Raw genomic sequence first — 20857 nt, forward strand, 5'->3', positions numbered from 1 at the left:
CTTTATAAATAACTGATTTGTTCCATTATCTTTTTCCAGCTCTTCCCAAGCTCTATGAATGAGGCTGTGAGCCCACCTTTGTGAGCCCCACAATGCACTGGAGCCAATGAATGTCTCCCCTGCCATGTCTCTCTCCCTTCTTTGAACACTCTGAAAAAAAATGCATTATTTTAACCTTGTGCTTCTCTGTAATGGCCTCAGTAATCATTAAAAAATGAGCAGATATTTTCATTATCATTTTTGCAAAAGCCTGACTACAGCTTTGGTCTTCTTTGCATGAGACAGTGGCTAGGACCATGGGGCATGACCAAGACACAGCACTATAGTGAGTGGATAATTAGGCTCTAATCATTCACAGCCACTAAGTCAGTGTAACCTTTATTTTACTGCTGCACAGCGCCCATCGATCAGTTGTCTTATTGTAGGGTAACCTTATTATAATCCATAAACCTTATTATAATCTACTTCCCAACAGTCCTGCAATGTGAGGCCAGCATGGGACTGAAACAGAGGAATTTAGGTGTTCTCCATCAGTGGTAGCCTTTCCTCTCCCTCCTTCAACTGACTCCATCTGCTTCAGAGGTCTGAAATACTTGTAGGGAGCACTTTTAGCTGCGGGTAGCTTTGGTGAAACATGCTGGACTCTGCTTCTGCAAGGGTTTGAAAAGAGTGCCCAAGAAAATCGCATGCTTGAGCATGGTAACAAGAAAAAAGAAGAGAGGCTGTAATATTCTTTTGTACATCATACATGCAGAGAAACAAAATGTAGAGATAACTGTGATGAAATATGCCGTGCCGTGGCTGAGAAGTAAGAACTGCATATTCAACAGCCCAGGACCAAGGGACAGAGGCAATGAATAAGTTGGCTGTTACAGGTAGCGCTTCTCCTTTTTGTGATGGTTTGTATTATAGAGTGTAATAGTTCAGCAAAACCTCCCAGTCTGTGCTCTCTAGTATCTGTTGAACAGACTAGGGAATGCAGCTGCAGCTTAAACATTTGTGGTAGCACAACTGCCAGCTATTTCAGGAGGAGGCAGGTTTTGCTAAGAGGCATGGTTTGCTACAGAAAGAACAATCCGCATATCTAACTAAATGTTAACTGGATGTGGGTAAGACTGTCTCCTGAGCAAGGGCAACCAGAGCTTCTAGAAGTCCAGAACTCTCAGGCAGGAGCAGCACACGAGAATCACACATCTCCAAATTGTGGGTGAAGCTCCAGGCAGCTTTTAGGAGCATTATAATGACCTGTTTAGTACAACTGCGTGCCCTCTGCTGACCTGTATGCCTTTGCATCCTCTTGTATGACGGATCACTGGCAATGCAGGCTTTGGCTGAAATAACAGATTCTAGTTCTGAAATGGTTAATTTCTGCGTGGAGGAAAACGTATGTGTGAAAGAGCATCATGGTTTGCTGGGTAGTAAGAGAAGGACTGAGTTCTGCTTCAGTTCTGTCCTCATCACCCTCTGCTATGTATTACTTCACACCTTGCTGTGGATCTGTTTGTCCAAGATAATGGAGGAATAGTATCTGTGACTGCAAAACTTAAGAACAATGCTTGAACAGTATTTCATTGAGCATTAAAGATGACTTACCAAAATACTTGTTTTCCTACAGCCTTCAACCACCAGAAACTTTCCAAGTGTAGGAAGCCTACTGGAAGAGTTAAAATCTGCTTTAGCTTGATAGGGTATCATTTAGAACTAGTGTGATAGCCCTTCTCCTTGTTTAACTCCTTAATGTTTATGGAAGGTCTCAAAGCTCACGTCTGTTCTAGTGATGGAAATGTGAATGTGGGAGCCAATTTGGATGGCGTTTGTCTTCAAGTAAATAACTGAATGTTAATTCAGTGTACTTGCAGCAGAAGCAAATTGCTGTCTTATGGCCCCTGTGTCAAGCAAAAGAACGGCTTGATTTCTGTACTGAAATCAGACTTCCTCCCCAGTGTCCATTCCAAATGTCTCTTGAGATGGCCTGGACGGGCACAACCTTACCTTGCAATGGAAGAAAGCATAAGGACATTCAACTTCTGCTTTCATAGCCATACCTGCAGGATTTTTAGAGTATTCTTTTTAATCTGCACTTCTGACAGTGCTTTCTTTAATGGAAGAACTCAAATTCAAAGCTGTTATGGTCAAACTCTCTGTGGCCTGCTCCACTTTGATCCCACTGGGAAGGGAAGTGCCCACTTCAGCTCTGGGGCAGGCAAGACTTTGATAATGGGTAGTTTTTTATTTCCCCATGTACATAGAAGCATAGAATGATTTGTGTTGGAAAGGACCTTAAGATCATCCAGTTCCAACCCCCCTGCCATGGGCAGGGATGCCTCACACCAGACCACGTCACCCAAGGCGCTATCCACCCTGGCTTGAACACTGACAGGGACGGAGCTTTTACCACATCTTTGGGCAACCCATTCCAGTGCCTCACAGTAAAGAACTTCTTCCTTATACATCTAACCTGAAATTTCCGTTTTAGCTTTAAGCCATTACCCTTTGTCCTAACGCTACAGTCCCTGATGAAGAGGAGATTGGCATCCCATTGTACAACATCTATTATACACACAGCAAAAGAAGAGGCAGGCTTAGAAAAATCATCCACTTTAAACAAAGCCAGCAAAAAAGGTAGCACTATTCTCTCACAGGCCAGGTATCAAGGTGCTGAGAGATTAAAATGATTATTATAAGGCCACAGAGAAAGTGGCCAGGGATTTAATTTGCTTTGGAAATAGCAGTCCAGTTAAGTAGCACACGAGTAACCAGTAGCTGCTGGTGTACCACCCACTTAAAAAGTTCAACTAGAAGAATCTGCTCACTGTGTTTTTGGCATATTTTAATGTAGTGATGATACTTCAGGCAAAATTGTTCTTTGTTAGAGATTTCTGTGGCATGTAGAAATGTGTTCATTCACAAAACTCAAACAAGTATTACAGGGAAACATGTAATGAACGTCAAGCCCTAGACTTCAGAGAGATTTGCATTATTGATGGTCCTTAACTGTATAAAAGCTATATTAACAAGAAAAAAGCTCAGAATAATTGTTATGGTTTGCCTATGTTGTGACTCTATAATAAAATATTAAAAGGACCATTATTTGACTGACCTACTTTAGCCAATAATGCCAATATAAATACCCAATAGTGTCACACCATTGGAAGCTGAAGTCAGTCAGAACTCTTTCGAAAAGCATCATCCATTGCTGAGGAACTTGGCCATTAAATAATGTCTTTAAAAATACATTTGAGATGCACAGCCCTACAAAAAAGAAGCCATGAATAAAGTGTGCTTAACAGAATACAGCAGAATGCACAGTAGTCAGAGTTACCCAGGTAGTGGGTTTGATCCTAAGGTAGATTTTTAATGGCATGAAAAATAGTATATTGTAATTCTTCTTGTTGAAATTTCAGTTTTAGGTGCTTAAAAATGCATTTGCTTTCCAGACAGAAAATTCTTTGTTTGCTGGAAACTTCAAAATGCTGATAGCAACCAGGCATTTCCACGGGCTCTTTAGAGCCCTAAAGAAGAAGCGAGCTGATGGGGAAAGCTTTTATAAACTCCATTTTTACTCCTAAGCCCATGGAAAGCAAAAATGTTATTTGCAAGATCTCTGGGACTCTTCCAGCACTCCTGGCTGCTGAAGGCAGAACTCCCAACCAAGCTGATGAAAAACTTTTCCAGTAAAAAAGCCATTGGAACGACTGTATCTCATTATAGTCATTGTCTCATGAGGATGGAAACAGATGAGCATTGAAACACAACTGGGTTATTTCTAAGTTCAGCATGCTCAGGCAGATCTGCCCTACTCATATCCTTGGCAACTCCCATGGAGGCCCAGAGGGTCTTTATTGGGAATAATGATGGTAGAGTGAGAACAGGGCATTCAGATTCTAATGAGCGAAGGATTTCTTCCAAGGATTTCAGATATAAAATCTGCTATGCCACATGAAAAGGCATTTCCAACATGGACAAATTTGATCCTGTGGTCCGCAGTAAATAGTTCAAAGCCTACCAAGGAACTATATAGGTTGGGGTTTTGTGGTGTGTGTGCTCATGTGAGTAAGTCTAACCCAAAATGTCAGTGAGACAATCCCAGAAACGTGAATGTTCATCTTGTTTTCCAGAATAGGCTACCAGATCCCCCTGTTTGCTGGCTTCTGCATCATGTTTGTGTCAACAATCAGTAAGTGTCCACAACTTATTTGGTCTGGTACAGATGCAACTTTTAAATGCATGATACATACAATTATCACTTCTTGTTGCTGTAGAGGGACCGTTTTCCATGTGGATGGTGGTGGTGATGAGATTTGACAAGTGTGCTCTCATGAATGTGCTCTAAGGAATTCACAACCTTCCATCCCACCTTGACGTGTCTCTTCCTCAGCTGAATTTTCAGGTTCTTAGAATCTGAAGTAGTGCTCAGAAGGTTTTAAACAGAGAGCTGTGGGAGGGCTATCAGCCATGAGAGGGCTATTTTGAAGGGTCATTAACAAGTAGCTATAGTAGGGGCTTATCAGAAAGATCATGAAGCTGCAGCGGCTCATGAGTAGAGTATGAGTCAACAGTATCACAGCACTGCTGAACATCGCTGTGCAAACAGGAGCACAGCCTGCAAGCCAGCTGAGATAATTTGTCTGCTCTAATGGCATTGATAAGGCTTCAGCTGCTGTTTTATGTTTGGTTTTGACATGGCACTTAAAGCTGTGGCCCAGATAGAAAGTACAGAGAAGAACAAGGATCCTTAGAAGCCTGTGAGAGTGGTGAAAGAGCCAGGTTTGTTTCAGAATGTAGCTATGAGACCTATCAGAGTCCATGACAAAAAGGAAGGGAACAAACAGTTTTCTATATCCACTGTATATAAGAGAAGGAATAACAAGCTTAAAACTGTATTATCAGGGACTGAAGTGCTGGTCTTAGAGTCACTGACAACTCTGCATTTTAGAAACACATTAGACAAATTGTGGTTGGGATGGAGATAAGAGCAGTGAGCCTGGTTCATGGCAAAGGGGAGTACTGTTGATCTGCTGGCATCCTTCGTTTTTCTTTGTCCCCATGGGTAGAGATTTTTGTAAGACTTGCTGTAAAGCCCCAGGGGCACAGTGCTGCAGGGCAGGTGTGTGAAGTGCATGTAGCTCTATTGTTTAGTTGGTATGTAACAGCTTCCTACAGCTCCAACTTATCCAGCAAAATTCCTTAGGTGGCCAACAGACAAGAGCTGCAAAACGTTTAAGACCTCAGCGCAGGCTGAATGACACTGAGCATCACACAAGCTCTAACAGGCAGAGATGTGCTTGGGTTTCTGGAACGTTCCTAATTTCCAGGGTTGTGGATGGGGAATTTAGTGAGACTGATGAGCTCAGCATCCAGGTGACGTGTCCTAGAAGACAGATATTGGCTGAGAGTAGAACCTGGGGTTAAATCAAAGAGAGATGGAGAGGGCCTTCCTCTAGTGCAGTCACTCTGATGCTGCATTATTGGCAGGATCAGGACCTTGCTGCAGCCCTTGAATGGGTGGAACTGACTTCCCTGCCCCTGCAGCCAGCTGTGCCGCATGACATCTAACGTGGAGCTGGCAACAGCAGGATAAAACCTCTGTCCACCCATTTACTTACTGAAGGAAATGTTGGTGTGTGGATGCAGGTGTGTTAAATCCTGCTTTCCCTGAATGCCTGGAGCTTCAGACTGCCTTAAATGTAGCAGCATGGGGAGACAAGGCTGGAAAGAAAGGTCTTATTACTCCTCTTGTGTATAGCTGAATCAGAGCTGGATGTAATCAAATCCCAAGTAATTAGTTAAAACTGCTTGGGTGCTTGTATTCTGCGTTACCAGGAGGCTTAGACACCTGAGAGCCATTCAACACTGACACTTCTAAATGCAATAAGGCAAAATAATGCAGTTAGCATTGAAAGCAGCACTGTAAACACTTGACTAAGTTGTATGAAGTTTTTGTGGTTGTTTCAAGAAATCTAACTTTTTAACCTAGTTACAGTTAACCTAATTTGAAGAATTTACCCCTGTTTTTTCCTGTAGTGTTTGCTTTCTCTGGAAGCTACACATTACTGTTTATTGCCAGGTCCCTTCAAGGAGTGGGCTCCTCTTGTTCTTCAGTGGCAGGTAAGAGAAGAGATGATAGAATAAAATGCAAATCACTGATTCTGTCATTTCCGGTCACTTTGTGAATTGTATTTTGTCTGCACTTTAAATAATTAATACGAAAATGTTCAATTAAATCCATTCCATAGTTTTTCTGTCCCTTTCATATCAAGTAGCTCTAAAGTAAATGTCTTCTCAGACCTCCTTGGTATTTGGGTTGCAGTAAGGTAGAACACTAAATGAACTGCACTCTCCCTGGGATTTCTGCATCTGTGTCTTCCACATTTTAAATTCATTTTTGGCCATTTTAAAGGTCATTGGGAACTTATGTTGGTATTTGTTATAGGAGGGATAGCAGCTCTGTCTGTTACTGGGATTTCTCTTATGAAATGTTGTTTACAAGGGCTTACCATGCTGTCTGCTGGTCTGGACTCAGTTTACCTGTACTGGATTTCCAGTACAAGGTTATATGTTTTAACTGAGCAGGTGAAACGGAGTGCAGGTTCTCAGCCCAAATTATTTAACCCTTTCTGGGACTGGCTGCAGAAAATACGTTTTGGTCGTGTTAGAACATTTTGCAGGTTTTTTTCTGGAAAAATCTCCTATAATGTCAGGAGAAATATGAATTTGGTTTGGGAAGGGAGGCGAATACAGTGGTCTGTCAGGAACGTGCCTTGGTTTCCTCAGGAAAATCCCCTTTCCAGTTTGGATTAACCTATAAGCAGGGTTCGCATACACTCCATGGAAACTCAACAAGAGTTTGGCAGCTGGATTCCTGTTAGGTTCTTTTAGAAGGGACTTTGCTGCAGCCCGCATTTGGGCAGTGCTGCAGGGGGGATGCAACACCCCAGGCTGAGCATTCAAACTGGGAGCAAGAAGCACCTGATGTTTAACATGGGCTCGAAGCCACGCAGCAAGCGCTAGTTAAGCAAAGGGATTTAAGCCTGGATAAGTAGTGGCAAGAGTATGGATGTGGCTAAGGGAGCAGGAGGGCGCTGGTATGAGGAGCCAGGGGTGGAGAAGGCAAAGAAGCATGAGAGGTAGAGACAAGAAAATCCATCTTTTCTTCTGTACCAGTTAAGGTTACAAGGCAAACTTCCCAAAGGGAAGACATAGCAGAATCAAACATACTGTTCAGCTTTAACCCAGCCCCTGTGCAAGTGCACATCTTAAGATACAGCTCATAGACGAGTACATGACTTTTTTTACAGACAACTTACAAAATAGAGCAGAAAAGGCCAAGAGATCTTCTAGTCCATCTTCTTCCTGAAGGCAGGATCAGCTCTGTATCTGTGGTTCCTCATGCATACTTGACAGACATTCTCAGAAGCCTCCAGAAATGCCCTCAGCATCTAGCTTTGTGCTGGAGTACCTCTACTGTCAGGAAGTTTTTTGTCTGATGTCTCATCTAAAGCCTCTTTACAGTCATGTAAATCTATTTCTGCTTCCTATACTTGAGAGAACATGAGGAACCCTCTCTTTATCTTTACGGCTCTTTCTCATATTGCAAGATTATTATCACATCCGTTTTCCTCCTCTCCCATTTTCAATTGAAAGTCCTTCAGTTCCCCTCACAGATCTTTCCCTAAGCCTTTGCTCACCCTTCCCTGGATAGTCTCCAGTGACCCGCACCTTTCTTCCTATGCTGCACCAGACCCAGCACTCGGAATAAGCTCTGACTCCTTGCAAAGACCAGCAGCAGTGATGGTTGCTTCATGTATCTCACAGGCAAAGGAGGCTTTCTGTAGTATTGCTGCCAGTCAGTTGTTTATCACCCGCATTTGTGCAGGCAATCATTTCTACCTACATGTAAACCATTGCATTATCTTCTTTGTATTGCCTACTGATTTCTTTCAGAGTATGTCCCAAAAAGGCACAAATTCATTGTGAATTCTGAGGCCATTCCCTAACTTGCTCTTCAGCTGCTCATGCAAACAGTTTGATGCAGTCCACAACTTTGAATAAGCGTGTTAATTCACACAGGACCTCCGCTCTTTTGATGCGCTTGATGAATGGTATTCACTTCATGATCAATCATGCAATAGTTTGTTATCATTTTCTCTAGTCATGGACCTTATTTACTGAGTCCTACTTAAACCTTGATTTGAAAACAGAATTGTTAATTTCTATGAGGACACTTCTGCAGCGCTGATGCTTACAGTGTCTGAGTGTTTTACAAAACCACAAATGAAATGAGCTTCACGTTTCCTTTGTGAAATGAAGGCTCAGCATCAAATGCAGAAGTGAGGCACTTGAAAATAAAGGTCAAAAGAATCCTTTAACTTTGGATGTTGAACTTGAAATGCTCATTTTCAAAGCAGTCAGCTCTGCATAATACCCCAGCCCCAGAGCACAGCTACCACTGACCACAGCTACAGCTGTGAGTGGTCACCAGACCTTTGTGTGAAGCACTCAGGGAATGAAGAACAGTGAATATTCATCACAGGCTTTGTTTCTGCTAGCTGAAAAGCCTCATCTGAAAGCTCTGCAACAAAGACAAAGAACCTAGAAAATCAGAGCATCGTTGAATTACCTAATACTGTACAGCAGAACATGTTCTTGGAGACTGTTTTCATTGCCAAATCCCCTTTTACTTCAAAGTGATTTCTATGGGGAGGGAATATTTATGTTTATATATACATATATATACACAAATACCTGCTGTTGCCTCTGTACAATATTTAGTAGGGCTGGCAAATGATAACCATAAATTGTAGTATGCAGATGCCTAATTTTGTGCTGTTATTTTTCCTTTTTAGGGATGGGAATGCTTGCCAGTGTATATACAGACGATGAAGAGAGAGGGAATGCGATGGGAATTGCACTAGGAGGCCTTGCTATGGGAGTCTTAGGTCAGTGAGTTGAAGGCTCTGCTGGCAAGCAAAACCACCCCCCAGCCTTTCACTGAGTGTAATGTTATGGTGCTGTCTCCACATTAGATTCATGGTGCATGTTACTAATAGTATTTCCCACAGCAGCATATTTCTTATGTAGATACATACGACAGGCAATAATCTCTGAGACGTATGGGGTCTGTTTACATGGAAGAGTGCTTTGGGAGTGAAGAATATGGTTATTGTCATGATCAGTGAGCTTTGTGAGCGCTTTGGTCACTGAACACCAATAGCAGGATGCCCAGCCACTTGTAGAGGATGTCTGTTCAGAGATGTGGCTTCACAGCTGTGTCCTTTCTTTCCCCCTGGCAGTGGGTCCACCTTTTGGGAGCGTCATGTATGAGTTTGTGGGGAAGAGTTCTCCTTTCCTGGTGCTGGCAGCGCTAGCTCTGTTAGATGGAGGTCAGTAAATACAGAGAGTCAATATTACCATGCAGCACATCCCTTTCACGTTACTGTCTAAACCCTTACTGTCTAAACCCCAAGAAATGTTACAGTATTGATTTCTTTTCACAGCTGTTCAATTATTTGTTCTGCAGCCATCCAGAGCACAAGCAGAAGTAAGTATCAAGGTAAAACCCTCTAGGCAATGGATGACACTTTGCCTTTCCTAATCCCAAGCTTTTGTTTCATAGAGTCAGAAGGGCACGCCGTTACTGACACTTTTGAAGGACCCGTACATCATTATTGCAGCAGGTACCAGATCCTTTTTGTTTAAACCATTGGTGTTATACCTGGAATGCCTCAGGTTAAGCTGGTTTAACAATATTGTCATTGCTGGCCTCATTTACATGAAGCTCAAAGAACCTGTTGGAAATATAGGATGAATATACTAGTATATGTATGCATGTAATAGGCAGAAAGCTTAAAATGTGAGTGTATTTCCAGCTGAGAGGACAGGAATGACTTGAAGCTGTTTGCCAAAGCAATGAGATGTGGCCATGAAACTTCCTATGAGGCAAGTGGATAGGATGAAGGCTTTAGAGGAGGGTTTCCCAGCATATCACAGGCAGGCATAGGGAATAACACTGAACTTTTGTTTCCATTTGAAGAAAGGGAGTGAGTTTGGTCTCTAGAGCTGGATTCTATTTCAGAAAAGGTCTAGGTTGAATGGGGAATGGCGTTTGGTATTGCATGTATTGTTCGTCTGATAAGTTGTTCTGTCTCAAGGGAAGTTTGCCTTTTTGTGTTGCATTTTGTTGCATGTTTATTCTGAAGTCTGTAATGAAGTCTGGCCCTTCTTAACATTGATAAAACACTTAGATGATTATTTTCACTGTTACATTTCTTAGACCTAACCTGCTATCCAGCAGTTCTTCCGAGCATTTCTTGGGTTCTCTCTTTCTTGGTGATCTTAGGGAATTGATCTTAATCTTGGGGAAAGAACCCTAACCCTGCCACTAGACACTTGGCCAAGCTGTGACTGAAGTTATACAAACACTTTTGTTTGAGGACTTCTTGGAGCATTAGAAGACCTTTCCATAGAATAGAAGTGTTTGAGGGAAAAGAGTAGCAAAGAACAGTACCTGTCATGACAGATTGGATCTATCACTCATCTAATCTGGTACCTTGGCTCTTGCAGTGGTTAAAGCAGGTGCTGCAAGGTGAGGTTCATCTAACATTATTTTCTAGGTATCTGATCCCTGCCAATGTCTAATCTGTGACAGAACTTGGTTTACACCATGAAATACGACAAGCGGACTGATTTTAAGGGGTACTTTTCTTGACGAAGACTTAGCTACTCCTGTCAAGCTTGGCCTTGGCCACGGAAGCGAAAAGGTACCAAGGAACATGGATCCCACTATTTTAACCATGTGCCATGTATGCTAAGAGCAGGGCAGACTTTGTTCCAATTTTCTAACACATTTACATGGCATTCAATTCATGCAGCTCTTCTCTTCTCTGAAGTTGTTTCAGCTGTGGCTTCGGGGCTATCTAAAGCAGGGCTGAGCAGTCTCAGATACCCAAAGTGATAACGAAGACTCAGGGATGGGTAGCCTGGAACCAGGGCAGTGTGTGTCAGAGACTTTACCTTTACTTCCCTGGCTCTTTTTGCCTCTTGTTTCCCTACCCATTCTTGCAGGCGTTCCCAGTGCCTCCTGTCTTCCTTTCCCATCTTCAATCCAGTGCAGCTGGACTCAACAGGAGGCAGGGAAAGGAAGGATGTACAGAAGATAAAAACATGAAGACTCTCTGTGTTCTGATCCCTCCTGCTCCTACCAGGCATCAGCTCTTAGGATATGAGAAGGTCCCTCCCATGGGTTATCAGTGGGGTTAGGTGCAGCATCCAGGGTCTCTGCCTTGCAGGATGGAGACTGCTGAGTGCTTTCGCAGTATGGATGATACTGATGTTCTCTAACTTCAGCCTCTCCTCCTCCTGTTTTATTTCCCTTACAAACCAAATATGATTTTGTCAGACATGAACACCAAATGCCGAATATAAATTCAGCCTTTTATCTGGCTTATGAGAGCACATTAATCCAGATGCAGCTTTCTTGATGCTCCAGGAATATACTGCTTAAATGTTAATTGCTTTAGTTCTGAAGCTGCTGCTTTTTAACAGTGAAAAGAGTAGGAAAGTTTCATTCGTTCTCTCTTACCCTGAGGAGTCTGGTATTTTCCTTACTTTATTTTCTAAGATGGGAACTCGATCCTGATCCTAACAGGGAAGGGTGGGTAAGCAGTTGTTCGGGATGGCAGAGTTAGCTCTGTGCTCTGACAACTTGGGGCATACAGCTGAGGCACCATGCCACATCTCTTCATATCTAAGCCAGGATAATATGTATTCTACTTCACAAGGATGCTGTGAATGTGGATGTCGCACACTGTGTATGATGTTCAGATACAGTGATTAGAGAGGAGAAGGCTGTAAGTCCCACCGGGTTTGTACTGCTCCGGAAGATTAGAGGCTCTGAATGGCTTTTAAGGCAGTTAACTTCCTCATTAAAAATTGACTGCATCTCTAGTGGGCTGACTTGTTAACCGCTGTTAAATCCAAGGACACTTTAGGCACGCTGCAAATGGCCATGGCAGTTTCAGCGTTTCTTGCACTCTCGATTTAGGTGCACTAATTTCATGGTACGAATTCAGATTCAATCTCCTGAGCGTGCGTCATGCACTTGAGTCATAATTGTTTGTATTCTCAAAGTACAAGCACTTTCTGACCAATTTGGCTTATCTATAGCATGATATTACTCTTGAACACAAGGTGTCTTGAACTGAAGCATGGAGTTCCTCTCTCTTCTTTCTGAAAGTGGAATTTTTTTCCCTTGATAAAACCATTTTTTATGAGTTAATAATGTTGACTGTCACAACAGACAGGAGGCCAGTGCTCTCATTCACTCCCTGTATATTGTAGTCCCTATGGCTTATCCAAATGGCTGGATACCTTTTACATATAGCTATTGCAAGGCAAAAAACACATTAGTTGAAACTACCAGATCCAAACCCCAGAGTTGAGACAGACATCATAGTGAGCACGTGGGATCTTGAGAAGGTGTGTGACAGCTTTGCACTGAGTAATGCCTTCTCACAGGGAGATACCAGTGATGCCTATGTCACTCTGTCAAAAGCTAAGTGGGTTCTCAGCTACAGAGATAGGATCCAGCTGGAAGGTTGCAACTTTGCACCTTCTGGCCAACACAGGACATTTAACCTAATTTAAAGAAGAAATGATGTGGGGTTTATGCACTTGAGAGATCACCCTTTAAAAAGAGGTCAGCTCCATGCAAGACAGAGGGAAAGAAAACCCAATATAATCTTCTTTTGGGGAAGCTTTGCTAAGGTAAGTTGGCCTTCACTGGACTTTGCTCTGAGTTTTCAGGGGAGAAACTTGATGAAATTTAACAAGGGCAAGTGTAGAGTCTTGCATCTGGGGAAGAACAACCCCATGTACCAGTACAGGTTGGGGGTTGACCTGCTGGAAAGTAGCGAAGGGGAAAGGGACCTGGGGGTCCTGGTGGATAGGAGGATGACCATGAGCCAGCAATGTGCTCTTGTGGCCAAGAAGGCAAATGGCATCTTAGGGTGCATTAGAAAGGGAGTGGTTAGTAGGTCAAGAGAGGTTCTCCTCCCCCTCTACTCAGCCTTGGTGAGGCCGCATCTGGAATATTGCATCCAGTTCTGGGCCCCTCTGTTCAAGAAGGACAGGGAATTGCTTGAAGGAGTCCAGCGCAGAGCCACAAAGATGATTAAGGGAGTGGAACATCTCCCTTATGAGGAGAGGCTGAGGGAGCTGGGTCTCTTTAGCTTGCAGAAGAGGAGACTGAGGGGTGACCTCATCAATGTTTACAAATATGTGAAGGGTAGGTGTCAGGATGATGGAGCTAGGCTTTTTTCAGTGATATCCAGTGATAGGACAAGGGGCAATGGGTGTAAACTGGAGCATAGGAAGTTCCACGTTAACATCAGGAAGAACTTCTTTACTGTAAGAGTGACAGAGCACTGGAACAGGCTGCCCAGGGGGGTTGTGGAGTCTCCTACACTGGAGATATTCAAGGCCCGCCTGGACAAGTTCCTGTGTGATGTACTGTAGGTTACCCTGCTCTTGCGGGGGGGTTGGACTAGATGATCTTTTTAGGTCCCTTCCAACCCTTGGGATTCTGTACCAGTTCAGGCTCTCACTTTTCTCTTGGGGTACATCCTATAAAGATCTGAAGTACCTTTGCCACCATATGCCTGAGTACTTTGCTAAGTTCTGGTGATGCTGCCTGAACTAATAAGATGTTGATGCCACCCATGTGTGCATGCACACCTGCATCTCATATCTTTGTTTGTTAGGAGTAGAACAAGACCTTTGCTATTTAACCTGTCTCTGTTGGAATGGCCTTGCTTTCTTCTGGCTGTGCTTTGTGTGGCCTGAAATGTGGTTTTCCAGCATCAAGGAAGCTGCTTGAGCATGGCTGATATTGGCTTGGAAGAGAGCAACCCTGAGGTGTTTGACCGTGGCTCCTCACAGGCACTGTGCTAGTGGGAGCTTGCACTGGAGTGGAAAGGTTAGCTTTCCTCTTTAGGGTAAAGCAGTGCTGAACTGTTGCTCCTTGCCCTAGGAAGGGAGGGAGCCAAGTTCATTTTGGGAGTTATGGATACAGTCTAATGTATTCTGACAGGTTTGAGCAAAGAATGACATCGGTACTCATTTTGGTTTGAGCTGCATGATGAGAAACTTGTTCCAGGAGAAATAATGTTTCTCTGCCCTTGGAAGAATTTCTCTAAGAAAAGTAAAATCTGGATGGTAAATGACTGAGAGTTCAGAATGTTTTCCTACATTTCAGAGGTTGCATATATTAAGAAGAAAAGTGGGAACACCGGTTTGATGTCACTTGTAGCAGTGACTTCCAAAGCCATTTTGTACGGGATTAGCAAAAGGGACATGTCCCGTTGCTCTCCATTAGCCTTTGACTGCCTCGGGTTATTTTGAATAAGTGGGAAAGACACCTTGAATCCAAAGAAATACCATGGGATTTACTAACCCCTGCGCTAAAGCCCAAGTGCGCAACTGAGGATAGATGAACTTGTCACAAACCCACTGGAGTCTGGATCTGCAGGCAGTGACGAAGGGCAGAGCTGAGCTGGGGGCAAGACTGAATCAGCACTTCCACCCCTTGTTGTCCTTTGCATCTGGTGACTAAAGGTCCAGCGATTCAAAAGAGATTTGGAAGCATTTGAAACTCATAGGGTTGGGCAAGCTCAGCCAAACCCATGTTTTGCTGCATGGATTTACTGGCTGCAGGCAAAAAGGATCTCAACACAGAATTCCTTTTTGTAGGGGAGAGACGTCTCTGTGGTTGTCTCTTGGTATTTTTAGGATCAAGAACTCCACATCTCGTGATGGTTGGTTTCAGATGAGGGAGGCATGGGGTCAGAGCCGGTGCCTTTTACACAACAGGGCTCTGGTTTTGCCCTAGGAGACTAGATAAAGACCAAAAGACTGGTTTTAGCTAATCATTTGTACAACAGTCAGACCTCATGAACTTTCTAAATATCATCAAGCTCACTGCAAACTTTCACATTATGAAAGTAGCTTAACCTTTATGGTAGAATTTCTAGGAGAATAGAAATATATATAGAAGTCTTCAGCGATGTTACATTCTGTTCTATTTAACGCTAACCAATGCACAACAAATAGAACTGTAAAAAGTGCAATGTTTATGTAAAAGCATCCATTTTTGCATGGCTTTTTGTTCATAGTCAAATGAAATAATTGCTACTCTTTTATTTCCTTCTCCTTCTTTCCCTAAGGATCAATCTGCTTTGCAAACATGGCTATTGCTATGCTTGAACCAGCTTTACCCATCTGGATGATGGAGACCATGTGTTCAAAGAAATGGCAGCTTGGTAAAGTACAGTATATTATTTGCATCTCTATTTTATCTAATGATTGTCTCAGTTCCAGTCCTGTTAATGATGGTTATATTATTATATAAACTTATATATTAGCTGTAATTATAAGCTGCAGAGTAGTAATTTTGGTTTTACCAGCTTTAAATTTTCAGTGTTACAATTGCAAACATTGGTCTGTAAGAAAAATAGGTACGGGATCGATGTTACTGCAATAGAGGCTTCCTTGGGAGCCCCAGCAGCACATCAGGCAGACACTTGGTGAGCCACAGAGGCAGCCCAGCAGAGCAAAACAGTGTGTTTGTGTTGTTTTTTTGAGGGTTTCCCCAGAAGGAATCCATCCTCAGCTCCTATTTTGAATTGCCAGGAGCAGGCAGTCACAGGGATCTGCAGTCAGTGCTCTCTGTTTGGTGCGGTGGCTCATGCCAACACATACCCCTTCCAGGGATGCTTCTGGTAACGTGGTAGAAGGATAGCCTTTAATTAAAAGGTGGCCACCATTGACATGGGAAGCACTTTCCCTCTAATTTGATGGATTTGATACCCTTTCAGTAGCTACTGAGTCATCCTATTCAATAAAGAGCAATGGGAGAGACCTAACTTGGACCACCTTATAACCTGTGACAGGGACACAGTCTTGGGAAACCACGCTGATGTGAACTGGCTTGTTTGCGGGGTGCTTGGCATAGTGTTGGTCCTCTGCATAGATCTGAATGATGTTTACCTTTTTAATAGGTTGTAGGGAAGAGTTCCCATTACAAACACAACATGTATCTGTGTGATAAAGTTAATGAAGTGTTCCGTGCTGTGGCATTTCAGGAGGGTATTTTTTAATATCAATATATGGCATTTGCAAGGAGAATAAGAATCCTTCCTGAAAATGATGTTCTGCTAGCCTTTGACTAATACCCCTACTCTGTGTGCATGTGGGTGTCCTACACCATATAGAAAGCACAAAGCTTAGTTCTAATTAATGCAACTCAGATGTAGGGTGGCTATAGGTAGCACTTGATGTGCTGTTGCGCTATTGAACATGGTAATGACTCCATGGTAATGCAGCAGAATTAACACACATACTTAGGTATTTTAAACCTCATAAAGAGAAAGACTTCTCTACCTCCCTTGCAAGAGTTTCATATGACTGGTGCAATGGAAATGAGGTTTACAAATCTCTTGGTGGAATAGAGGTTCTTGGAAGGAAAAGATCCATTTTAAATAAAGACTAATTTTACCCCTTAAAGATATAAGTAATTGACTCCATCACACTTTGTCTGATTTGACAGCATTAATTAAAGTTCTTAAACCTCTTAAATTATACCTCTAACTGCAGGGTTCTAAGCAAATTGTTGTCTTATGCAATTTGGAGACCCAGCTGCTTAAGCACGATCTGAAGAAGGTGTAAAGAACCTTGATTTAATCAATTAATGTTGCTGTGCATAAAGCTCACTTAGAAAATGATGGGTCTGCTTCAGTATCCCACAGCTTACCCAGCAACCTGCAAGTCTTTGTAGTGTATTTCTTTATTTTCTTCCAGCTGTCAAGGTCTACTCTATGTGACCGTTTGCTACAGATAGCTCCAAGCAGGACTGAAGTAGCTGCGGTTACACAGGTGAAAATGCTTCCCCAGCATCACTTTTGTAGCCCACAAGGATTTCAGTCACAGGATATTGCTCTGCTAAAAATGACCTCTTGATTTTTTTACTTATGAATATCGGAGAGATAAGAAGGAAGATGGATAGGCAGGAAATGAGAAAATCTATGTTGCCTTGGTGAAAGATGAGGAGCATACACACTTTAAGGAAAGGGTTGGATTGTGTACTTTAATGTCACGGCTGCTTTCTAAATCTAAATTATCTGAGTGAATGGTGACCAAATAGAAGTTGTTGTGGCACGCGCTAATTTGACAGACTGTCACAGTTCTATTTTCCTTAGGATGATGTGGAATTTAACAGGAAAACGAGGGGAAAAAAAAAATACTGTGTTATTTCTGCCAAGACACATGAACCGTCCAACACTGTTGCATAAGCATCCAGCATTAGGCACAAGCACCTTCGTTGCTCTGCCCCTTTGAATAGTTGTCATACAATACCTTTTCCTCAAGGGCATTCCCTGCTCTCACACACACCTCCATCATTCTCCCTAGTGCTCTCCATGCAGCTAAAGCAATGCCACACTGTGCTCTCCACTAGCACATCTTCCTTTGACACCTTCCCTGTGGCTGGGTTCCTGCCCTGTGACTTAGGTGTAGGGAGAGGATGAATCCTCAGGTACAGACTGTAACTGGCTTTTAAAGCAGAGTTATTTCAGTCCATCATACAGCCAGCATCTAATCCAGGTACAGTCGCTGCTGTGGAAACCTGAAGGCTAGAAAGAACGGCTAGCCCCAACAGTATTTTCCAAGTGGATGTGGGGAGATGGGAGGGTGCCCTCCCATCAGGGCCAGAATGGATTTATTTGGGTGCCATTATCTGTACGTCATTGCAGATAACTAGATTCTTTAATTTATGCCAATAACTATTTTTAATTAACTTTCACTGTAAATGCATTGGCTAAACAATGTTAAAACCGTGGTTTGGGGTTTTTTTTCACCTTTACATTATTGATGTATGTTTGACTTCAATCACTACTCACACCATGGCATTACAAACTCGCTTGTAATACAAGGCCTCGTGGCATTCGCAGCCATAGAGGGGGACATTACTTGCCAAGCCACAGCAGCAGCCCTGCTGCCCCCCACTCCAGGGAGGGATTCATCCACCCCTGACACTTGTGGGCTTGCTGCATGTGCTGAGCATATGCTCCATAAGCCACACAGCCATGAAAGAGTCGCTTTCCTTGACCTATCCCAAAGCTTATTGCAGTTAGATATGAACTTTCTGCTCTCTGTTATTCCATCCCCTCTCCTATACCAGTTCTTGCAGCTGATGCTGAAAAACTCTTTTCAGAGGTGTCACGTCACTCCCACATTTCATAGAAGATGCCTTTAGATTTCATGAGAGGGCTGCAACGAACCGGATATTTGATTCTTCGTGCTCTGCACAAAGGCTCTATTAGATGTGCTCGGATCAAAATTGCAGTGTCTGGAATTTATTAGTTTCTCCTAACACTTCACTAAAATCCTTGCTGATAAAACATCTCATTCATATTTTTCAGGTGTTGCTTTTCTTCCAGCTAGTATCTCTTATCTTATTGGGACTAATCTTTTCGGGATACTCGCGCACAAAATGGGAAGGTAGGCTTAATTTAAAAACACTGATAATCTTCCAGTCTGTTCCATTTCCAGTGTTTTCCAGGGCAGTTTGGTGATAGGACATTATTACACTTTGTTCTGTAGTAACACAATTGATTTTTGGAACATTTTGCTGCTTTGGTTGTGTAACTCGGCGCTTCAAACATGGCTTTGAAGCATTCAGGATCAGCTCTAACATCTCAGTATCACCGATCTCTAACTGATGTTTCTTCTTTCCTAGGTGGCTTTGTGCTTTACTTGGGATGTTAATCGTGGGAATAAGTATTTTATGTGTAAGTAGATTATCATGCACCTTTCAAAACATCTAAGTATTCGTGTGTTCATCTTTAAATATGTACTTTCCCCATGAGATTTTGCTTTATGATATGTTATTGAACAATGCGTAGTTAATAGGTTCCAGATCAGAGCTTTGAGTGCTTTCAAGTTTCAATGCTTCAATTATTCTAAGGAAGGATGGCTCTGAAAGAAGATGATTTCTTTTTTTGAGCTGTCACTTAACAATGTGTGAGTAGTGAGCAGTATTAGTGTTGCTTCTAATAGTAAGTGTGTCAGTGATTTAATGGCACAGTTGTCTGAAATGGTAGCCCAGAGGAAGTATCAGACTCTGACCCTCACATCCATGCTAAGTGTGCCATAACTTCTTGGAGAATATATCTTGGAAGAAAACTATCCCATTAGCATGTGCAGTGTGACATAACTGCCTACATTTCCTTTATAGGTACCATTTGCTAAAAACATCTATGGGCTCATAGCACCGAACTTTGGAGTTGGATTTGCCATTGGTAAGAAAAATTACAATGACTTCTTACAGTCTGGTTTTTGCGTAAACTTGATTTTTATATGATACTACATAGGAAATTGGTTTTGTTGCCATTGTGATCGGACAATAGCGATGCCTGAGCTGTAGCCCAAACTGGTAGGTAGAGCAAGAAGGATTAAAGGGCAGTTTAAGCCAGGCTGCTGTTAAGCTGGATTCTGAAGTGTGCCTAGAATTGCTCCATCAACCTACACAGACCTTTCAAATGAATGTCCATGAATCACAGAATCACAGAATCCCAAGGGTTGGAAGGGACCTAAAAAGATCATCTAGTCCAACCCCCCTGCAAGAGCAGGGTAACCTACAGTACATCACACAGGAACTTGTCCAGGCGGGCCTTGAATATCTCCAGTGTAGGAGACTCCACAACCCCCCTGGGCAGCCTGTTCCAGTGCTCTGTCACTCTTACAGTAAAGAAGTTCTTCCTGATGTTAACGTGGAACTTCCTATGTTCCAGTTTACACCCATTGCCCCTTGTCCTATCACTGGATATCACTGAAAAAAGCCTAGCTCCATCATCCTGACACCTACCCTTTACATATTTGTAAACATTGATGAGGTCACCCCTCAGTCTCCTCTTCTGCAAGCTAAAGAGACCCAGCTCCCTCAGCCTCTCCTCATAAGGGAGATGTTCCACTCCCTTAATCATCTTTGTGGCTCTGCGCTGGACTCCTTCAAGCAATTCCCTGTCCTTCTTGAACAGAGGGGCCCAGAACTGGATGCAATATTCCAGATGCGGCCTCACCAAGGCTGAGTAGAGGGGGAGGAGAACCTCTCTTGACCTACTAACCACTCCCTTTCTAATGCACCCTAAGATGCCATTTGCCTTCTTGGCCACAAGAGCACATTGCTGGCTCATGGTCATCCTCCTATCCACCAGGACCCCCAGGTCCCTTTCCCCTTCACTACTTTCCAGCAGGTCAACCCCCAACCTGTACTGGTCCATGGGGTTGTTCTTCCCCAGATGCAAGACTCTACACTTGCCCTTGTTAAATTTCATCAAGTTTCTCCCCGCCCAACTCTCCAGCCTGTCCAGGTCTCGCTGAATGGCAGCACAGTCCTCTGGTGTGTCAGCCACTCCTCCCAGTTTTGTGTCATCAGCAAACTTGCTGAGGGTGCACTCAGTTCCCTCATCCAGGTCATTGATGAAAATATTAAACAGCACCGGTCCCAGCACCGACCCCTGAGGAACTCCACTAGTCACAGACCTCCAGCTAGATTCTGCGCCATTGACCACAACTCTCTGCCTTCTTCCTTTCAACCAGTTCTCGATCCACCTCACTACTTGATCGTCAAGCCCACACTTCCTCAGCTTATCTATGAGGATGCTGTGGGAGACAGTATCAAATGCCTTACTGAAATGTATATATGGTTTTCAGAAATGAAGCCCAAAACCCACAGACTTCCCTGTTGTGGAAGAGAATTTATAGAGATATTTTCATATTAAAAAAAAAAAGGAAAAACAGGCTT

At 43.0% G+C, this 20857-nt stretch overlaps 1 protein-coding gene across 3 annotated transcripts in view; it reads left to right on the top strand.

The window, feature by feature from the left end:
* Positions 1-20857, top strand: part of SLC18A2 (solute carrier family 18 member A2) — a 31156-nt gene that overhangs the window by 4890 nt on the left and 5409 nt on the right. For 2 of the 3 annotated variants that reach the window (XM_065672355.1, XM_065672356.1), the window contains exons 3-12: positions 4119-4177; positions 6025-6108; positions 8847-8939; positions 9294-9383; positions 9498-9541; positions 9617-9677; positions 15222-15317; positions 18474-18552; positions 18791-18842; positions 19289-19352. In XM_065672355.1, coding sequence (XP_065528427.1) covers positions 4119-4177; positions 6025-6108; positions 8847-8939; positions 9294-9383; positions 9498-9541; positions 9617-9677; positions 15222-15317; positions 18474-18552; positions 18791-18842; positions 19289-19352 — 722 coding nt within the window. The remainder of the gene's footprint in view (positions 1-4118; positions 4178-6024; positions 6109-8846; positions 8940-9293; positions 9384-9497; positions 9542-9616; positions 9678-15221; positions 15318-18473; positions 18553-18790; positions 18843-19288; positions 19353-20857) is intronic. The other variant, XM_065672357.1, reaches the window with a different exon arrangement.

The sequence above is a fragment of the Lathamus discolor genome, chromosome 3 (genome assembly GCF_037157495.1).
Source record: "Lathamus discolor isolate bLatDis1 chromosome 3, bLatDis1.hap1, whole genome shotgun sequence".
In the NCBI taxonomy this organism is placed as follows: domain Eukaryota; kingdom Metazoa; phylum Chordata; class Aves; order Psittaciformes; family Psittacidae; genus Lathamus; species Lathamus discolor.